The 20192-nt window shown below is 40.4% G+C and overlaps 1 protein-coding gene across 3 annotated transcripts in view; it reads left to right on the top strand.

Moving 5' to 3' along the window:
• The window catches only part of SRGAP3 (SLIT-ROBO Rho GTPase activating protein 3), a 255426-nt gene extending 238456 nt beyond the window's left edge, over nt 1-16970 (top strand). For all 3 annotated transcript variants that reach the window (XM_056852682.1, XM_056852674.1, XM_056852690.1), the window contains exons 19-22: nt 5410-5590; nt 8340-8489; nt 8735-9062; nt 16504-16970. In XM_056852682.1, coding sequence (XP_056708660.1) covers nt 5410-5590; nt 8340-8489; nt 8735-9062; nt 16504-16920 — 1076 coding nt within the window. In that variant the 3' untranslated portion in view covers nt 16921-16970. The remainder of the gene's footprint in view (nt 1-5409; nt 5591-8339; nt 8490-8734; nt 9063-16503) is intronic.
• The last annotated feature ends 3222 nt before the right edge of the window (nt 16971-20192 follow it).

The raw sequence follows: 20192 nt of genomic DNA, 5'->3' as shown, positions 1-20192 counted from the left end.
CCACTCTGGTCAGCCAGCCGGCCCACCAGCCAATTTTAGAAAGATTCAGCTGCAAAGGTGCAATCCTCTTCCTTTTGTACAGAAATGAAGTAATATATTGACATTGTACACACTTTTAAAACATGCTCATACATATTTTGTTTTACAAAAGAACCTTGTCTTGGGCATCAGTGAGAAATAATGAACTTGGAGCCGCATGGTGCCATTTAAATTTGTTTATTTCATGGATTAAAAGAACATTATTGCTGAATCCTATCTGCTGCATGACTTGTGTGAATGCTTTAATATTTTTCCTTTGATGCTTCACATATTCAATGCCCCTTGTCCTATTGAGGCATATGGCATAGATGGCTCAAATTGTTGATTGGTGTAAAGATGGCATAAGAGGAGGAGAGGGGACAAAGGATAATTCAGATAATTGAAGATGGATATTTAAATGGAGGATGGGAGGGAGCCGTCAACCATAATTTTTCAACACTGGTGACAAACAGACTACTTTAACTGAAAAGTCAAGGCAAGTAAGCTTCCATTTAGGCAATTTTATGCCTGAATGGTTACATTAATAGTTCTGATTGGAGTTTCTGGGTGATTAACCATGACACAAGCATGGAGAGGAAGAGCTGTTCTGTTTTATGAATTTACATACCCTTTTCTGGTACTCCCGGTGTGTAACCCCTCTAAGAAATTCAGTATTCCAGACCTTGAGGCTTCCAGAATGGCCACCGCTAGTATCTCATTCTGAGATCATCTTCTATCGATTCTGCCACCTCACTTGAGCTGGTCAAAGAGGTATGATTTAGGTGAGATTTCTTACACAGTGTTGTTGCCCTGGATGGGTATGGAGAGGCACTGAATTCTCTTCTAACAGCTTGTTCTGGTTCTAAAAGTGGCCAGGAAAACTCCTCTGGAAGTTCACAACTGAGACAGTGTGGCATTTTGTCACCTTGGCATCTGGTAGTCATAAACAAGCTGCCTCTGAATACCTGGCAATTTATTTAGCTATGATGATAAATCCTACCATTTATGGTGATTTTTTTAAATGTTGAGTTGGAGATAGATGGCAAGTTATTGAGAAATTTTAAACATCGTTTGATTGTGGCGATCCCACTTTTGCTCTGTAAACATATTGGTTCAGTTCAGGCATGACGCAATGCCACAATTTAATTTTTCTTTTGTTAGAGCAATTGTCTGATTGCAGGCCATTCCACTCACTGTGGTTAGTTAAGGTCCATTAAGCAATGATCTGACAAGATCTGAAGTTTATAAACCACAGTTAGACTTAACTATGAAGGCTTGAAACTGCCTTACACTAAGCCAGACCATTAGTCTATTGAGCATGAGAAGTAAAACTTCTTTCACTTTTCTGAAAGGTTGTTTGTCACCAACCTAAAAACTGGCCATGCTCATCCGCTTAAAATGATCTGGTTGTCAACCCCCGTTTGCCATTTAGGTGGTGATCCAAAAATATATATTCGATAAATCACCTGTGTTCTTAGAGATATGGCACCTGTTTATTAAAACATTTGCTGAAGTCATCATTGCCTTTGATTCTCTCTCTCTCTCTCTCTCTCTCTCTCTCTCTCTCTCTCTCTCTCTCTCTCTCTCTCTCTCTCTCTCTCTCTCATATCTCGGGTGTAAGAAATTTAAGGAAATTAAACTATCATGATCAAAGACTTGCCAACATCTGGAGGCTTTTGGGAATGGTCTGAGGCGTGACCTAATTGCACACTTCGTTGCATTATAGCTTGACATGCAGCTGTGAAGATTTGTCTAATTCAGGGGTCCCCAACCTTTTTGAGCCCGTGGGCACATTTGGAATTCTGACCTGGCATTGTGGGCGCTGCAACAAAATGGCTGCCAAAGTAGGCAGAGCTCGTCACAAAATGGCTGCCACAGCTTCACTTCAGTAACACAGTGCAGATCCTTGTGCTGTGGTGGCAACTGCTGCCAAAACAACGATTTAAAAAAAAGCGTCACAGCCAATAAGAAGCCTTGCTGGACAAATGCCCTACCTAGCCCCACCCACTGCCTAAAAACACTTGGCGTGCACCAGAAAAGATATTAGTGGGCATCATAATGCCCACGGTCACCACATTGGGGACCCCTGATCTAATTCTATAATAACACCTTTTCTGGCTTCAGTCTGTAATTTGCCTAGTCTCATCAGTATTTGGCTTTAGGTGAGACTTCCTGTAGAGCGTTTGGTCCGAGCGCCATTGTTTCCTGGGGGCTCCCAGGAAACACCAAGAGTCGTTTAGATTTGGAGTGCAAAAAGCACTCCAACTCGGTCCTAAATAGTGGATCGGGAAGCAGGAAATTCCCCTGCAGCCTTCAAGAGCGGTTTGGACTCCCATATTCTCTGAGAGAGCTTTTTTAAGCCTCCCGTAGAGTTGGAAGTTGTCCCCGCCGGCATAGGGGCTACCATTGCCACGGACGACTCTTTGGATTATAGGCTTTGACCTCCTCTATACATTAACATCAAATAATCTATGAAAAGAACAAGAAGCCTCACCTTTGGAAGTCAGAGTGAGTAAAAAGACACTTTTTGCCTTTATCTTGATTGAGAAGACCTGAATGACGATAAAAACACCTACGAAAACCGGCGACTCCCTGCCCAGCGTAACAAGACTTTTAAAATAAACAAATGCCATTAAATGAACTGACTAAGACCTTATCAACTTGATCAGTGAGTAGACGCAATAAAAGGGACTTTTGAATGACTTTACAACTACCAATTAAATGCTTTGAGGGGAGGGAGGGAGACGAAAACCTTCCCCCCCCACTTCCAGCTCTCTTTGATTCAATGTCCAGCCACGTCGCCTCTTAAGACCGGAAGATAACAAGAAGGGCTTTGTTACCATTGAAAAGACAGGGCAGATTGGAAGACTTGAAGTGAATCTCCCCGGTGTAACCATCAAATCGTTCCTACTACTTAACCACCGAGAGGAGACGACGCAGGGTCTATGATACTGCAGTTTCCTGTCTACTTTCTTTTCTTTATCTGTGCTGCTTTGAAGCATAATTGAGGATATCTTGAAAATTACAAAGCCTGCTTCTATATAAGAATACAAGCAGATATGTCAAACAAGAGGATGGAAGAGATGTTACTCAAACAAATGGACATGTTTTCAGTGCAACAAGATTTAGTCTTTGAAAAACAACAAGCGCTCTCACATCAAGCATTTCAACTAGCTGAGGTGATGAATATCCCATTTAAATCAATTAATGGAAAACTGGACACAATTATTGAGGAGATCCACAATATGAAGACCCAAGATTTTAAAGAGGTAGCTGCAAGTGACCAGCTGGCAAGGAGAGAGAGCAACATGAGAGAACTCAATACCTCTACAATTTACTTGTCTGAGTTACTGCTGACAGGAGGAGCATTATTATCCCAAGAAAACACTTCCTGGCAGCCAGCGATGGAGGGAGACATGATGAAGGATTTTACCAAGAAGATGCTGGAAATTTTAACAAGAAGCCAATGGATACAATCACTGGGATCTTCTTTTACATCTTCAGAGGCCAGAATTGCAGCTACTATATTGAAAAACGGGGGGTGGGGATTGGGAAATAAAGAAGGACTGGCAGATCCCCTCCCAAAACAAGATAATGGCTAAAATGATGCTTATTTTTGGGGTGTAAGGGAGCCACGGTGGATTTACTTTGATGAATTTTTAATGGGAATATTTGTTTATGTATTGATCTAATCCCTTTAATTTAGAATAATAGAATGTTATATAGAGACAATGATGATAATATTATAACTAGGTAGGACTTGAAATTGCTTATAGAAGTAGTATAGATAGCTTAAAGCAAGTCTGTATGAGAGAAAATAAGGATTAGAAATTAATTTGAAATGCAAAAGTGTTAACCAGTAGAATTAGTGACTGAAGAAGATGCGAGGAAGTCACATATAGTAGATAGCATAGAATATTATAGATAACATATTCTCAGTAATAGCAATGAACTTTTTTTGTTACAAGCAGTTACAACTGAATATATTGTTGAGATATGTTTATTTTAGTTGAATTGTAGAAAATAATAAAAATAATTTTTTAAAAAAAGTATTTGGCTTTAGGTGAGCTGCAATGAACATTGCCATGAAGCTGATATATGGCGTATTGGCTGGGTTTGATAAATGCCTTAGTCAGTTATCCCGGTAGATCCAAAAATTCTACTTTGAGTACAGGGTGCAGGGATGTATGTTGGCATGTTAACGTTTGCAACTTTTGGGTCCTTCAGAGGTTGTTCATGACGTAGCCTTGGGAAAAGTGGGCTACTAACTCGGAATAGTCCAAGCAGACTAAGTCATCATTGCCATGCTGAATTTAAGGGTCTGAATGCCTGCATCAGATGAACAAGTAGTATGGTTGTGGCCAATAAAATGTGACACCATAAAAGTAACATCCCTTTGGGAAGAATGGAAGCACCACTGGATTCACACTCGGGTTGCCAGCCCTGAGATGGGAAATACCTGGAGATTTTTGGGGGGCGGAGCCTGAGGAGGGTGGGGTTTGCGGGAGGGATTTCAACGCAAGTCCAATTGCCAAAACAGCCATTGTCTCCAGGTGAACTGATCTATATCGTCTGGAGATCAGTTGTAATCCCGGGAGATCTCCAGATAGTACCTGGAGGTTGGCAACCCTAATTCACACTGAAATTGTATCTATTTTAACTTTTTATTAGATCCCCTGATGATGCTTATAGAGAAACGCCTTGGGATCTAAAAGGTCTAATAAACTGCTCCACCTTGCGCCTTGTTCTTTCTTCATTTTCCCCAAGTAGTTTAGGGCCGTAAAGGTTGGAACCGGCACGTTTAATTGTGCCTGGAAACAGATGGGAAGCCAGTGCAAAACTTCCAGCACAGGAATGCTATGATCCCTGCAACCAATTAATTGTATATCAAAATGTATTCTTTGAGGTTCTTTTGATGATAACATGTAGAAAGGGGAAAGAATGGTGCATATATAGTGACCTCATGATTGATGATTGGTAGCTGCATGTTCTGTGTCTGTTGCATTCATCAGTTATTCCACAATTTTAAAAATCTAAACTGAAATCTAACAACACAGCAGTGAAGGCTTGGGTTTGGTTACAGCATGACTCCCTATCCGTATAAGGAAAAGAACTCTTGATCAAAAACAGAGGTGTACAGTGTGGGTTAAAATGGTTTCGATACGTTTCTATTTTTCCCTGTTGCCTTTCATAAATCTTTGTTCCCAAGGGAGGCCAAGAAAAACAGAATTTTGCTTGTTAGGAGGTAGAGTGTTTTGAATAGCATCTTCAGGATAAGGGGCAGCAGTAGCCATATCATTCCAGGAAGATTGGCTTACAGTAATAATCTGTTGAGTTCTGATTATGGAACCCTTATGATTCACCTCCCTCCCATCTTCTTCTGCTTTTCAGAAGTGGAGCAGATTGAAGCCATTGCAAAGTTTGACTACATTGGGCGGTCCCCACGTGAGTTGTCCTTCAAGAAAGGAGCCTCCCTCCTCTTGTACCACCGGGCCTCCGAAGACTGGTGGGAAGGTCGTCACAATGGCGTGGATGGTCTCATACCCCATCAGTACATTGTGGTACAAGACATGTGAGTGGGAAGAAGTTCGCAGCACAGAGTGTAATGTTTTTTCTTTGTGTTCAGGTTGCAGGTATGATGTGAAGCTTGCTGGGGGTTTAGTTGCTTGTTGCATCTTTCATGCAGTAAACTGAAAGAGGAGTCAATTTATGCCCCCCCTTTTTCTCTGTCCTGTTTTGTTTTCCAGTAGAATTTGTTTTTCAAGCCACTCATAATTGCATCTCAGACAGACCAGTGTTTGTCTTCCTGAACTTCAGGCAAGTAGAGGATATCAGGGCCAGCATCAGGAGCAAGAAAAGGTTGATGCGCTGTGTTATGTCTGTTATGTCTTATTTTGTGAGAGCTTCATCCAGGCATGGTTCCAATATTATAGACACGAGCGCAGGCCACCTTTCTTTTCTTATATGTACAGTTGTTAACCAGATAGCAGTGGGACTAATTTGCCTGTACAAAGCAGAATGTCAATGAACAGGCTTCCAATAGCTCATTTACAAATGAACTAGTTTCCAGGATAAGATTTTTTTTTGTCTCTGCAGACTTTATAGAGAATGATGACACTTAAACAAATAAAAAAACTCAGAAAGAATTGCAGAGCTTTCTGTTTGTTTTATCCTGATTGTAGTTTTCTGTGTTTCTAAAATCTAGAGAACTATTGTGATAGATGTGGCAAATCATTCAAAATGGATTTGATTTTTAAAAATGCACCCCAGCATCCAGCGCTGCCTACTTCGGACTAATCTCTGCTTTTCAGCAGTGCATTTATCATAAAGAAATAACTGTAGCAGATGCACCTCTTTTTATTTATTTGTTTGTTAGATTTTTAGGCCTCTCTTTCCTGAGCAGGTCAGGCTCAGAACAGGCTTACAACTGTTTAAAACAATCTCAAAATCAATCCCTAAAAGGAGCAGCAGCCCTTTCACACAAGCCCAAAGTGCTCCCTTCGAGGAGGATGCCCTCTGCTTTTCTGCATCTTTTACTTTCCTGTGCTTGCTATTCTTTTATGAGCAATCTCTCCATGTATTTGCATCAGATCAGTTGCTCCCCGTATAGAAATGGCTGTAAATGGTGTAGTGGTTAAGAGCAGTGGTTTGGACCGGTGGAACCAGGTTTGATTCCCCACTCCTCCACATGAGCAGCAGACGGTAACCTGGTGAACTGGATTTGTTTCCCCGCTTCTACACATGAAGCCAGCTGGGTGACCTTGGGATAGTCACACTCTCTCAGCCCCACCTACCTCACAGGATGTCTGTTGTGGGGAGGGGAAGGGAAGGTGATTGTAAACCGGTTTGAATCTTCCTTAAGTGGTAGAGAAAGTCGCCATATAAAAACCAAGTCTTCTTCTTCTTCTCTTCTTCCTTCTTCTCCTCCTCCTGTTTGAGGAGGCTGCCCATACTGTCTCTGCATGAATAACTGCTTTAAGCTCACCTCTCAGAACAGTAGCTCATGTATTTTAAAAGCGGGGTAGAGAGGTGGGATCCAATGAGATTAAAATGCTCTAATAGTAAATCTTTTGTGAATACCTACCCCTAATCCTTGCTACCTAAGTGGCTATCAGTATTAAGTTTATTTCAAAGTAGTACTGTGATATGAATGATGTTTCATAGCTTTATAAGGAATAAAATGGAGAATTGCTGAGTATTTTTGGTCTAATAAATACCCTTATTTTGAATTGTTTGACTGCTAATATTTATCTGTTCAGGAGAAGCTCAGGAAAGAGGCAGTTGATTAGTGGTGGTATGGTGGGGGAAAGGGACAAGTGGTTATTTATTTGCTTAGAAAATGTATATGCCATTCCTGAATTAGCTAGGCCAAAGGAATAGATGATGCAGGCAAGCTGTAGATTCCCTGAGGCCGATGCTAACGGTCTTTCCCTTGGCCCATAAACATGAAATGGGAAGGTTCCCTTTGAATGAAGATATAAATAGCTGGGTTAGGTTGAAACTTTGGGAGGAGGGGCTGCCTTTGCCTCTCTGGGGCCTACTGTTAGTCAGATGTATGAAAATCCCAAGCACTGTTTTCAGTACCATGCTGAAACTCTGGAAAAGACTGTTTTGATGATCAACTATGAGAAAAACATAGAGCTGGGAGGGACCTCTAGGGTTATCTACTCCAACTCCGTGCTCAACACAGGATATTCACAACTACCCTCCCCCACACACACACACAACTTTCCAAACCAAACCACTTTGGTTGACTGAAACAGATCTTTCCCCAAGGAGTTAAAAGAGGAAGTAGGTCCATATAATGCATGCCACCATGAAGGACATAAATTAATCCAGACTAATTTAGACCCTTCCTTCCTGATGCATTTTTTCTGTTCCCAAATATTTATCTTTTTTTTGGACTGCCTGCCTCATTACAGGCTTTTAGGGGTGTATCTGATTAAGCAAGAAAAGTGGTTACGTACACCAACTACCAATTTTGTTAGATCTGATAAAATTAACTGATACGATTGTCTTCCCCATTAATCAAAAAAGTCCTCATGGCCAATTGAACAAGACTTATGTGCTTCGGGGCCTATTCCTGGTTTGTAGGGGCTTGTCTGAGTTGAAGGTATGTGGGCCTCATTGTGGAAAAGCAAACCTAAATGGTATCTGTGTCTTCACTCTCCTTGATGGACTCTACTCCATTTGTAAGCACCCCTGTCAACAGAGATCCTTCGCACAGGTATGAAGGAAGCATTAATAAGCAGAACTCCTCTCTCAGGCATCTGACATGAAGGGATTTGCACTGGCTTGACAGAGAGTTTCATTATTCATAGGGACGATGCATTCTCTGACAGCCTGAGTCAGAAAGCAGACAGTGAGGCGAGCAGTGGACCCCTGTTGGATGATAAAGCCTCATCAAAGAATGACATCCAGTCTCCAACGGATCACATTCCAGACTATGGATTTGGAGGAGTAATGGGACGGTAGGAAACTAATCTGCTCTGAATATGGATTTGGGGGAGCGATGGCAGGTTGGCAAACTGGTTGGTTCTGATACAGATACTCCATCTTTCCAGAAAAGAGTCTGAATGCATGGATTGTGGGAAATTTAGGACACAGTTGTACAGTTTGTGCCATGTTTAAACATCAGAGATCTACAAAGATCATTAACTGGGCTGCTTTGGGAGCTTGGAGCGGTAATTTCATGACCCTCTTGACCTTTTCACAGAGTGCGGCTGAGATCGGACGGAGCTGCGATCCCTCGCCGTCGGAGTGGAGGTGACACACACAGTCCCCCGCGAGGGATTGGCCCTGGAATAGACACCCCTCCTCGAGCAGCTGCTTGTCCCAGCAGCCCTCATATTTTGCCACTGAACAGAGGCCGGATCGAGAGCCCGGAGAAGCGTAGGATGGCAACCTTTGGTAGCGCTGGCAGCATCAATTATCCAGACAGGAAAGCTATGACTGACGGCCACGCGTTGAGGCCTGGTTGCAGCTCAACTCGGCACAGCAGCCTTGGGGATCAGAAATCACTAGAAGCAGAAGCATTGGCAGAGGTAAAGGAGATCCTTATAAAAGAGCAACATACTTTGAAAATAGGAGAATATAATTTTAGGGGACAGATTTTGGGGGGGGGGGTTTCAACTCATTCCCAAGTTAAGCCATCAAGAGCAGCATGCTTAATATGTTATAGTAGTTCTTGACTTAAGTATGTGAATTAAGCCTAGCCGTATTTGCATTACTGCCAGATGGGCCTCATTGACTCTTGGATGGAATGAAGGTGACTGCTCGCCCACAGTGCCTCCGACACTCATCTCTTTCAGGATCCTACTCAAGTGTCCTTACTGTATTAGGCTTCTGCAATATTTTTTTCAGTCATAAAAATGCTTTAAAAAAAAAGTGCTTCCCCTCCAGTGAAATAAGTTCTCTGGAGAACTTTCAGCAGGCTATAAGGTGCACGAAAAGTAAAAGTAAACAAGCTTGTGATGTATTCCAAACAGAAACAGAATGTAACTTACACTGATTGAAAGGAACAAAGTGCTGAAAGTGAGCAGCTTAGTCTTGCAGAAAAGTGCCCTGGATTTTCTCCCCTTTTTTTACAAGTTAGGACACTCAGAACCTCTGGGCAGTTCTCTTGTATGTTGCTGAAAACAGGGTGGCTCAGGATGACTGAATGGGGAGGGGGGTAGACAACTGGGTCTCTTAGCTGGGGGGAAATGTTAAGCAATCCGTTACACTGACAGCTGGCAATTAGGTTTTCATAACGTAATGGGTCTTGTAATGTTTTAGCATACTGGATAACATTATTCGTCAAGGCCAACGCCGAGAGTAACTACATCCAGGTCCAGAAATGGGCTGGGTATTGTCTAGCCTAAGATCCTTGCTTTCTTGTCTTGGATTTGGAACTATGAGTTGTTGACCAGATAAGGGAAGCAGACCAAGTTCCTGATCCTTATATACAGCCTGGTCAATCAGGAATGGCTGGTTTTAAAGGAAATGGGGGTGCCACTACATCTGATCGTTTTGATGCGCAACCTGTACTCTGGACAAGAGGCCACAGTTAGAACAGAATATGGAGAAACGGAATGGTTTCCAATTGGCAAAGGTGTCAGACAAGGATGTATTTTATCTCCCTATCTCTTCAATCTATATGCAGAACATATAATTAGGAAAGCTGGTTTGATTTAGATGAAAGTGGAGTGAAAATTGGAGGGAGGAACATTAATAATTTGAGATATGCTGATGACACTACATTATTGGCAGAAAATAGTGAAGATTTGAAACGACCACTGCTGAAAGTTAAAAGAGAAAGTGCCAAAGCAGGACTACAGCTGAACATCAAGAAAACAAAAGTAATGACTACAGGAGAATTACACAACTTTAAGGTCAACAATGAGGAAATTGAAATTGTTTAAGACTTTCTATTCCTTGGCTCCACCATCAACCAAAAAAGAGACTGCAGCCAAGAAATCAAAAGGAGATGAGACTGGGAAGGGCAGCCATGAAGGAGCTAGAAAATATTTTGAAGCGTAAGGATGTGTCACTGGCCACCAAGACTAGATTAATTCATGCCATTGTATTCCCTATTACTATGTATGGGTGTGAAAGCTGGACAGTGAAGAAAGCTGATAGGAAGAAAATAGATTCCTTTGAAATGTGGTGTTGGAGGAGAGTGTTACGGATTCCGTGGACTGCCAATAAAACAAATCAGTGGGTTATAGATCAAATCAAGCCTGAACTGACCCTAGAAGCTAAAATGACTAAACTGAGGCTATCGTATTTTGTTCACGTCATGAGACGACGAGTCACTGGAAAAGACAGTCATGCTAGGAAAAGTTGAGGGCAGCAGGAAAAGAGGAAGACCCAACAAGAGATGGATTGACTCAATATTCGTCAAGGCCAACGCCGAGAGTAACTACATCCAGGTCCAGAAATGGACCTTCAGTTTGCAAGATCTGAGCAAGGCTGTCAAAGATAGCACATTTTGGAGGACTTTCATTCATAGGGTCGCCATGAGTCAGAAGTAACTTGACGGCACTTAACACACACACACACACACACACACACAATCAGGAAGGCTTCATAGTCCTTGCCAATTGCAAGGGGCAATGCTGCAGCTCGCCTGTTCTGTGCCTGAAGAGGGCTTTGAGGCCTGATCTCCATAGTCCTGAGTAGCTTCTTAGGCAAAGGCTATTACTACATGTTCCAGGGGGTATATGAGGATTCCAATTCCTTGTTTTCCTCATAAAATGAATGTCATAGGAGAGGTGGTAGCGCTAATGGGTTGCTTAAAATTTCTTCCTGCTGATCTTTCACTGCAAATGCTTCTCCCCTATCCCCAGGGGTCCCCACCACCACTACGTTCATAAACCAGAAATTGTTGCTTGGGAAAAATGTATTTTGTAAAAAAAAAAAAAAAAAAGTGTCAATATTCATGTATCAAGTTCTGCCAATTTCTACCAATTCCCCCAGGACTTGGGAGAGAGCCCCTCCAAAAGGTGACTGGTACTAGTGAGTACCACCAAAAACATTTTTGGGGAAATTGTCCCCCTCATTCAGTCTCTATTGTCGATCTGCAGACATGGCTACATGCTATTACAGATTTAAGAAAAAAAAATGCAGTCTTGCATTTCAACCATCTTGTACCTTTTTTATCATTTGTGTTATTGTTTGCTAACTGCTAAGTGAACATCTTTCTTGCATGGCAGAGAGCGTTCCTACTGAAATGAATGATTATATATACTAAGACTCAGGCCTGCTACAAGTCATAAAAGCATCCCATGATCTGCATCTCAGTTCAGGAATTCCCTATGGCTAGTTAACGTGCATTTTTGCAGGTGCAGGCAGCACTCATACATACATGCATACCTGAGACAAATGCAGCATGCGAAGGAGTGACACACTGACCTCATATCTCATGGGTGGACATATCTACAGAATTCTCTTAGATCATCAAATATAGAGATCTCAACAGCCAAGTTTCTAATGCACCATCTCACCCATTACAGCCAGCTTTCAAATCTTCTGAGAAATCACAATAAAGTGGTTGTCTTGTGCTTTTCAGTCTTTCAAATAATTCACTCAGACAAGCCTATAAGTCACAAGCCACACAACAATTTTTTGCATTCCTGAATAAAACTCAGTTGGTATTGTTGCAGAAAACTGGTTCGGGGGGGGGGGGGGGGGAAGAGACCCAGAGATAGTTATCAAGAAAAACAGTTTTATTCCAGCTGGTCACCCAGTCGCTCTAACAAGCAAAAAGAACTGGGCCCCGATTATACTGGGGCGAGAACTTTTATTCCGTTTCCATGCTTTGACAGGACGTGTCAACATTCCACGCCCATCTGTTTTACATAGTCTGGAGCCTAAGAGCTTCAGCGGTTCCATCCAGTTATGTTATCGTTCACTCTGACTTCTCCATGACATTTACCCTACTAACTTAGCACACACACAGAGTTATCCTGCCCAGCAACAAGCTGTTCCCTTGCTGTCCTAATACATTTCAATACATTTACAGAAAGGAAAAGAGGTTATCACAAATTATTAAATCAGAATACTTAAGTGGATCCTCCACATTCAGAGGAAGTCTATCTTGCTGTCTCAGTATTTATTTGTATTCGAAATTTATTTGTATTAGAAATCTCCGTCACTAATCTCCAATAGCTCAAAGTGACTGCCAGTAGCTCTGAGGCTTGAATGAGGAATCTTACAGGCTGATGCTGAGATAAAGGGTGGAACAAGATTTCTGAGCAAAGCCCTGGTTTTCCCTAAATTCGTAGGCTGCGTAGGCTGCCGAATGGTTGGTGGTGCTATTTATTTTAAGGCTAACACTTGTTAGCTTTTCACACCCTTCAGCCATTTCTGTGTGGGCTTTTGACTGATTGCACATTTGCACAGCAGTAAACCAAATAGCATATCAGTACTTTCTTCACATAGCACTGGGATCTCTTTGTCTGGTGCGCTACAGGTTGTTATTACAAGAAATTAGTAATTGTTTGTGTGGGCCATTACTCCTAATGTGGGTGCAGAGGCCAGCAGAGAAGGAAATTCAAAATGAGTCTGGCAAGTCTTCAGTTAGCAGTCTGATGGATAACTATCTTAATAAGTAGTGTTGCCTATTATGGGGGGTAAGAGGCCTCCAAGGTCATCAAGTTCCATTCTGAAACTACTTTCCAGAAGAGATCTTTTTTCAGGCAGCCAAGACAAAAGGAGGGACATGACAGAAGTTTATGAAATTATGCTTGGGGTGGACAGAATTGATGAAGAGAACATTTTCTCCCTCTCCCAAAATACTAGAACTTGAGGGCATCCAATGAAGCTGATGGGCAGTAGATTCAGGACAGACAAAAGGAAATAATTCTTCATGCAGTGAGTAATTAAAATGTGGAATTCGCTGCAAGAGAATGTAGTGATGGCCATTGGCATGGACGACTTCTAAAGGGTATTAAACAGAAGGGATAGGTCTATCAGTGGCTACTAGTCATGGTGACTAAAGGGAACCTCCATGTTCAGAGGCAGTAAACCACTTAATCCCAAAGCCAGGAGGCAACATCAAGGGAAGGCCTATAGGCTCTGTTGTGGGACCTGCAGAGGACCTGGTTGGCCATTGTGTGAGACAGGATGCTGGACTTGATAGAACTCTGGTCTGATCCAGCAGGGCTCTTCTTATGTTCTTACATTAAGAAGCTGGTGGGTGGAGAGAAAAAGAAAAGAGAGTGAAGGGAGAAGAGTAAGAACAAGAGGTAAATGAAAGAAAAACATATGCCAAGTATCTTTACATTACATCAGAATACCTTTTTTATATTGTCGAAGAATATGAAAAACAACTGATTGCTCAGTCGAGTGCTCCTGAAACAGTAATTGCCAGAGAACAGCCAAGGATGCTGTGTTGAAAGTTCAGACTCAGTCACTTTAATTTACTTCTTTTTTTATGAATTTTATGAATTTTTATAACATAAAACAAAACAAACAAATACAATAATAATAATATAAAAAAGTTAAAAATAGAGAATACAAAAGAGTATCTATATATACTAATTGGTACATTCATGGTTACAAAATTATAAGATTCAAAAAGATACCCCTTCAACCCTCCACCCACCATAAAAAAGTGACCCGTCATCCGACTTCCAAAGAAGTGTCTAAACAGTTTTAAAAATATCTATTAACAGTAAAATATAAAAATATTAAAACTAGTTTCTATAACTCACTAATTAAAGTAATAAAATCCATTTTTGCCAGTTTATCCCAATATGTGACTGCCTTTGCCCAAGTTTTTTTAAATTCTTCCATATGTTTTCCATGTAGGAATTCCGTTAATTTGGCCATCCTCATATACATCCATAATTTCTCTCTCCAGTCACGAATTAAAGGTTTATTCACTTGCTTTTAAACTTTAGCTATTACAATTCTTGCAGCAGCAAAACTATATTGACAAATAACCCTGTCATTATTACTCATATTTTTTGTGGAATTCCCAATAAACAAAATGCAGACTTTCTTTTTACTCTACCATTAATCAAATTATTAGTTTCCCTAATAACTTTTTTCCAAAAGCTTTTAATTTTTTTACATATCCACCATACATGCATAAAAGTTCCCCTTTCCTTTCCGCATTTCCAACATAAATCCATATCTCCTTTTTTCATTTTAGATAACATCACAGGTGTTATATACCATCTGTAGAACATTTTATATAAGTTTTCTCTGATTTCATTAGTAGTTGTAAATTTAAATTCTCTCTTCCATAAGTTTTCCCATATTTCCAAATCGATATTAAATCCTAACTCCCTCATCCATTTCACCATTACTGGTTTAATTCTTTCTTGTTCTAAATTAATTTCAATTAATAATTTATATATTCTTCCTATCAATCCTTTATTTCCCTTTATTAATATTTTTTCCAGTTTGGATTTATTTTTATTAAATCCAAGCTGATTATCTTTATTAAATATATCTTTTAATTTATAATACAAAAACCAGTCCTTAATATTAAGTTCTTCTCTACTTCTTAAAACCCATTCTCCCTCCTTACATTCAATAATTTCTCTATATACATCCATTTCTAAATTTAAATGTATCCCTCTCTTCATGTAAGCTTCTACTGGATTGATCCATCCTGGGGTCTTATTTTCCAAAATCCTTCTATATGTTTTCCAAATTTGAAATAATCCAACTCTAATAATGTGAATATTAAAATCTTTATTTACCTTCTCCTTATCATACCATGCTTTAGTTTACTTCTTGATTTTAAAAAATCAGCCAAAATACTCAAATGAGTTCCCACACACACACACACACACAAAGAGTGGGCTAACTAAATTAGATGTTGGAGGTGTGACTGAGCTTTATACTCCTCTGCAATACTATTGGCATCCTTGAGATCTAGGTCTTCACAGAAAAGCTGAGATGATTCCAATTTTGGAAGTTTGTTCCAAGTGAAGATGATGAGGTTGAAAATATAATAGCTAGAAGGACTTGAAAGGAAACTTCCACTACTGCCCATCTGATTTTTTTCCAATTGTTTTGTCTTTTCTCCATAAAGTGACACTATGTGTTGCCATAGGTTAAAGGTTTGCTGTCAGAATTGACTATTACTCTCCTGTATGTATAATCCAAAAACCATCAGTGGGGACTTTTTTTTTTTTTTTACAAAATACATGGGTCAGTGTGATTTGCTGAAGCAGGCCAAGTCCAGTACTCATACACTGCTGTCAAATATTACGTTCCAGAGCTTAGTCAAGGTTTATGCCAAGACCTACCTTTCAGGTTTGCTTTCTACTGAGTGCAGCAGAAATTCTTTACTTGTTGAGTGCCACATACATTCCCGAACATCAGGAACATTCCTCAATGCCGAGAGTTTAGGGAAAAGTTCAGAGTGACAGCAGTATTCATTTTTATATTTTACCTGTGATATGTGAATTGTAATACCAAGCATTTTTATTTTTTGTAAATGATTTATTAAACAGTAACTACAAATGAGACGAATTGCCAAATACATCTCATTTTGTATTTACTTGAGAGCGCCAGAGTGATGTAGTGGTTAAGAGCGGTGGTTTGGAGTGGTGGATTCCCCACTCCTCCACATGAGTGGCAGACGCTAACCTGGTGAACCGGGTTGGTTTCCCCACTCCTCCACATTAGCATAATGTCAGAGAATAATGTCCAATGATATTTTGTTAACTACCTTTTTGTGTAACATTACATACGTAACACCATCATTGTGCTAGAGTGTTGTACATGAAGAGTGACACCCAGAGATTGCTTTCTCTATGTGAGGGGGCAGCATTTTAGAGCTTGCCTACTTTAGCACTACTTTAGCCTTTACCAGGGATCCACTAATGCCAGAGCAATTCCGCTCCTGGTTATTTGGTTCTGCTCTGGTTACCGCAGGAGGCCAAGGAAGTGATGTTGAGGAATAAGCGCATCATTAAAGCTGTACTATCTGCAATGCAAGTACAGTTATTTTCTTTCTGTTTGCCTTTGTTGTGTTTTCAGGACATCGAGAAGACTATGAGTACAGCGCTGAATGAGCTGCGTGAGCTTGAAAGGCAGAATACTGTGAAGCAAGCCCCTGATGTTGTCCTAGACACCCTTGAACCAATGAAGAACCCACAGATTGGTTCTGTCAACTCTGAACCTGCCAGTCCCCTTCATACCATCATGATCAGGGATCCGGATGCTGCCATGAGGCGTAGCAGCAGCTCTACCACTGAAATGATGACTACTTTTAAGCCTGCCCTCTCTGCCCGGCTTGCTGGAGCTCAGCTTAGACCACCACCCATGAGACCCATCAGGCCAGTCATTCAACATCGATCAAGTAGCAGTAGCAGCTCAGGAATGGGTAGTCCCGCAGTGACACCCACAGAGAAGATCTTCCCTAACAGCTCCTCAGATAAATCTGGCACCATGTAGCTAGCACCGTCCCAAGGGAATCTCGCCTGGGAAAATGGTTGGCCCTTTCCTGGTTTTCATTATTTGGAACAGAAGTTAAGATTGAACAAATGATGTCATTAAAGGATAAGAAACTGCTCTTGTGGAAAGAACGGCACTGGGAACTGTCACTGAGGCAAAAAGATACCATAATAGTTAAACGTTCATCAAGTTCGCTGGAAACTGTACAGCTAAATAAGATGGCCATTTCATGTATTACCACTGGAAACATACAAGTCTGTGTAGAAGTATATATGGAACTGTACATAGCCCAGTAACATTTTAGTAGATTTACCTCAGAAACTCACCCTTAGACTTCTATTAGAGAAAGTTTTTGTGTGTGCGTGTGTGTGTGGGTTATGCAGCAACTGTGCATTAAGCAATAGAAGATTGGTCAGTCCTGGAATTATATATTTCATACCAGTTTGGCTTTAGAATCACTAACAAGAGATAACGTGGGTTTGGCTCAACTGTTGCCCTGCAAAGGCTGAAGTGCGTCTGGTAATCAAGTCTGTCCTGACGGACGGATGGATTTATAACTTCAAAACCATCTCTTAAGAGTGCTTCATTGAAATGTGGAAACTTGTGGTCATTTCCTGGTTGGAAGAATTATGCCACCTGTGGATACACAGAGATGAAAAGTAGTACATCTTCCCTTTCACGGAAGAGAGGAACCTCAGATTTTCTGTACGTACTTCATGTCGTAGCACAGTGTTAAGTGTGTACAAAAGAAACTCAGAACTGTCTTGAAGATTTCAAAACAGAAGACTCTGAAGTAACCTGTGGTTGATAACAATAAATAAATAGGCTAACTTATATAGTGTTTGAAATATTTATTCACTCCCTTTTTGATAATGATTCCTTTTAGGGGAGGGACTGGATTAAAACAGGCAAGGAAGCTTTGGTAAAAATCACACTCCCTTTCACATTACTCAGCAGCATACGAGAGTCTTGATTCAGACTACTGTGTCCCTTGCATGAATAGCATGAGCCATATTTGACCAATTCAGACACATAATGGATCTGATGAGGTGAAAAAATTGCACTTTCTGTACTGTAGTCTATAACAATGTACACTAATTTGGTTTTATGAAAAATGAACGTCTTTCCCCCCCGTCTCTAAACATTTAACAATTAAAATATGCAGAGAGAACTACGGGAGTTGCATGATAGCCAGGCCTTTTCTCAGTTCACTGCATTCAGGACTCTTCTTGCTGCTATTTTTGTTTTTTGTCCTTTGTGGACAGATTTTTGTAATTGCCTCCCTTTGACTGGACTAGTGTTATTATTTTAAATGCCACTTCATAGCTTTAACATTACGTTTTGACAAATCTTTTTTAAACTGGGCACTTAAATAACTAGGACATTTCTTTTTCCTCTTGGTACCTCTTGGCTTACTTTCACAGTAGCCATCGTTTTTAAAAAGAAGTCAGCCATTGTTCTCTTCTACAGCAAGGGGGTTTGTTTTAATGAAATTTGTTTTCTTGCAAAACTTCATGGTGCATTAAAACATGAATTTAGTTGTTGTTTTTGTTGCCTAACCTTACCGTGAAGCAGAAATACTACCATTTTTATACTTTATTTGAATATATATATATATTCAGAACCTCATCTGTGCACAAATCATACCAGCCATATGGTGGTATAAGATAACACATTTCTTTATCAAACGAACATGTGCAATCATGTTCTCCTTTTCTATACCTAGTATTCAAGCATGTTTCATTCCATATGCCCTATTCTCTTAACTGGCCTTGCCTGTTCTAGCCTGTTTATATATTGCTGTACTTGCTTAAATGCTGGAAAGTAACTGCTAAAAATGTAATCTTTTATTTTTAAGGCTAAATTTTAGTTGAGACCCAACAATGCTCACTGAATTTTTGCACTTAGTAAGTTGTTCAGTGTAACAAGAAAGATACCAAGACAAATGAGAACACTTTCCCCCCTCCCAAATCATGACTTCTCCATCTACAGTGAGAAGGGAAAATACTGTATGTTAGATATTCTATTATTGTTTCTAAATATACTATTGCAAAGGAAAATTGTGTTTACCTATATGTCCACTAATGTTGCAGGCATTTACAATTGCCACAATTAGTTAATAGTGGAGTTTGGATATTTCCCCCCCCCCCCTTTCATTCAAGAAATTCTTTTAATCTTCCCTTGGTATTCCACTCCTCCTCATGCCTTTCCTAACTTTAGAGTAACTCTGGGTTCATTACGAAAGCAGATGTTCAGTTTGTTGTAGTAATGAACCAGAAAATGTGGTTTTAGGGGTGTGGAGAGGGGGAAAAAGATAGCCATTTGGCAAATTGTTGTCTCTCCATTGCCAGTAATTTCCTCCCTGCTTAGTTTACAGAAAACAGTTGCTTTGGCAGTGTTTGTTTAAATGCGTTTGAAAATGATTTGAGAGCGAGCCTATGATGATATCATTTGAGGGTTTATTGTTCTTAAAGATAGGTTACACTTCCAATGCCTTTTCTATTAAATTATTTTTTTTGTTTTATTTTTTCTGTTATTAGTCCTTTTTTTTTTAACGTTTAAGTGCCTTTTGAGCACCGGAACAAATGGTTGGATTAAACGTGCTTGAGAGCTATACGCATCAAGAAATCTCTTGTACAGTTAATGTTATGCTTGTGGGTGTATTGCTTTGAATTGTTTTTTTTCTTGCCCCCTTTTGTCATATGAACAAGAAAGGTATTTAAATTTAACAGACTACCCCTGCCAAGCAAGCCTGCTGAGTTACAGGCTTACTTCTCCTGCATTGGTTTGTAGCACAAAATGGAAAGACGTACAACATATGCAGTAGAGGCACAAACTTTCGCTTGAGAATTTTGTACATCCCTGTAGACATCAGTCGTGTAGACTTTGGGCCCAATCCACTATCAACTTTTTTCTTATACAAGCAAAGTGCCGGGGAGGCTCGAGTCTGAATTCTCACTACTGGATTGGCCCAACTCACGGCTTTCAAGGGATAATTTAAAATGTACAAAGGAGAAAGTCACAAGTGGATGGTTAATTCACTTGTGTCTCACTCATCGCGCTGAATTTGTTCTGTCTACGCGGATTGCTGATCACAAAATCAATCATCAGAGCACCCGTGGTGGGTTAATCGAAGTGTAATTTTAGGACATAGATAATTCCTTCGTGTGATTCCCACATTAAAGGGGGTTGCTGTACCATTTGTCACATTCAGTTTGGTTGCCGAAAATGCTAGGCATCGCCTTCTTATTAACAAAGCAAATACCTTAAAA

This window comes from Euleptes europaea, chromosome 1 (assembly GCF_029931775.1).
Source record: "Euleptes europaea isolate rEulEur1 chromosome 1, rEulEur1.hap1, whole genome shotgun sequence".
NCBI classification, from domain to species: Eukaryota; Metazoa; Chordata; class Lepidosauria; order Squamata; family Sphaerodactylidae; genus Euleptes; species Euleptes europaea.
Note: the sequence above shows the minus strand (reverse complement) of the source record. Positions and strands in the feature narration are given on the sequence as shown.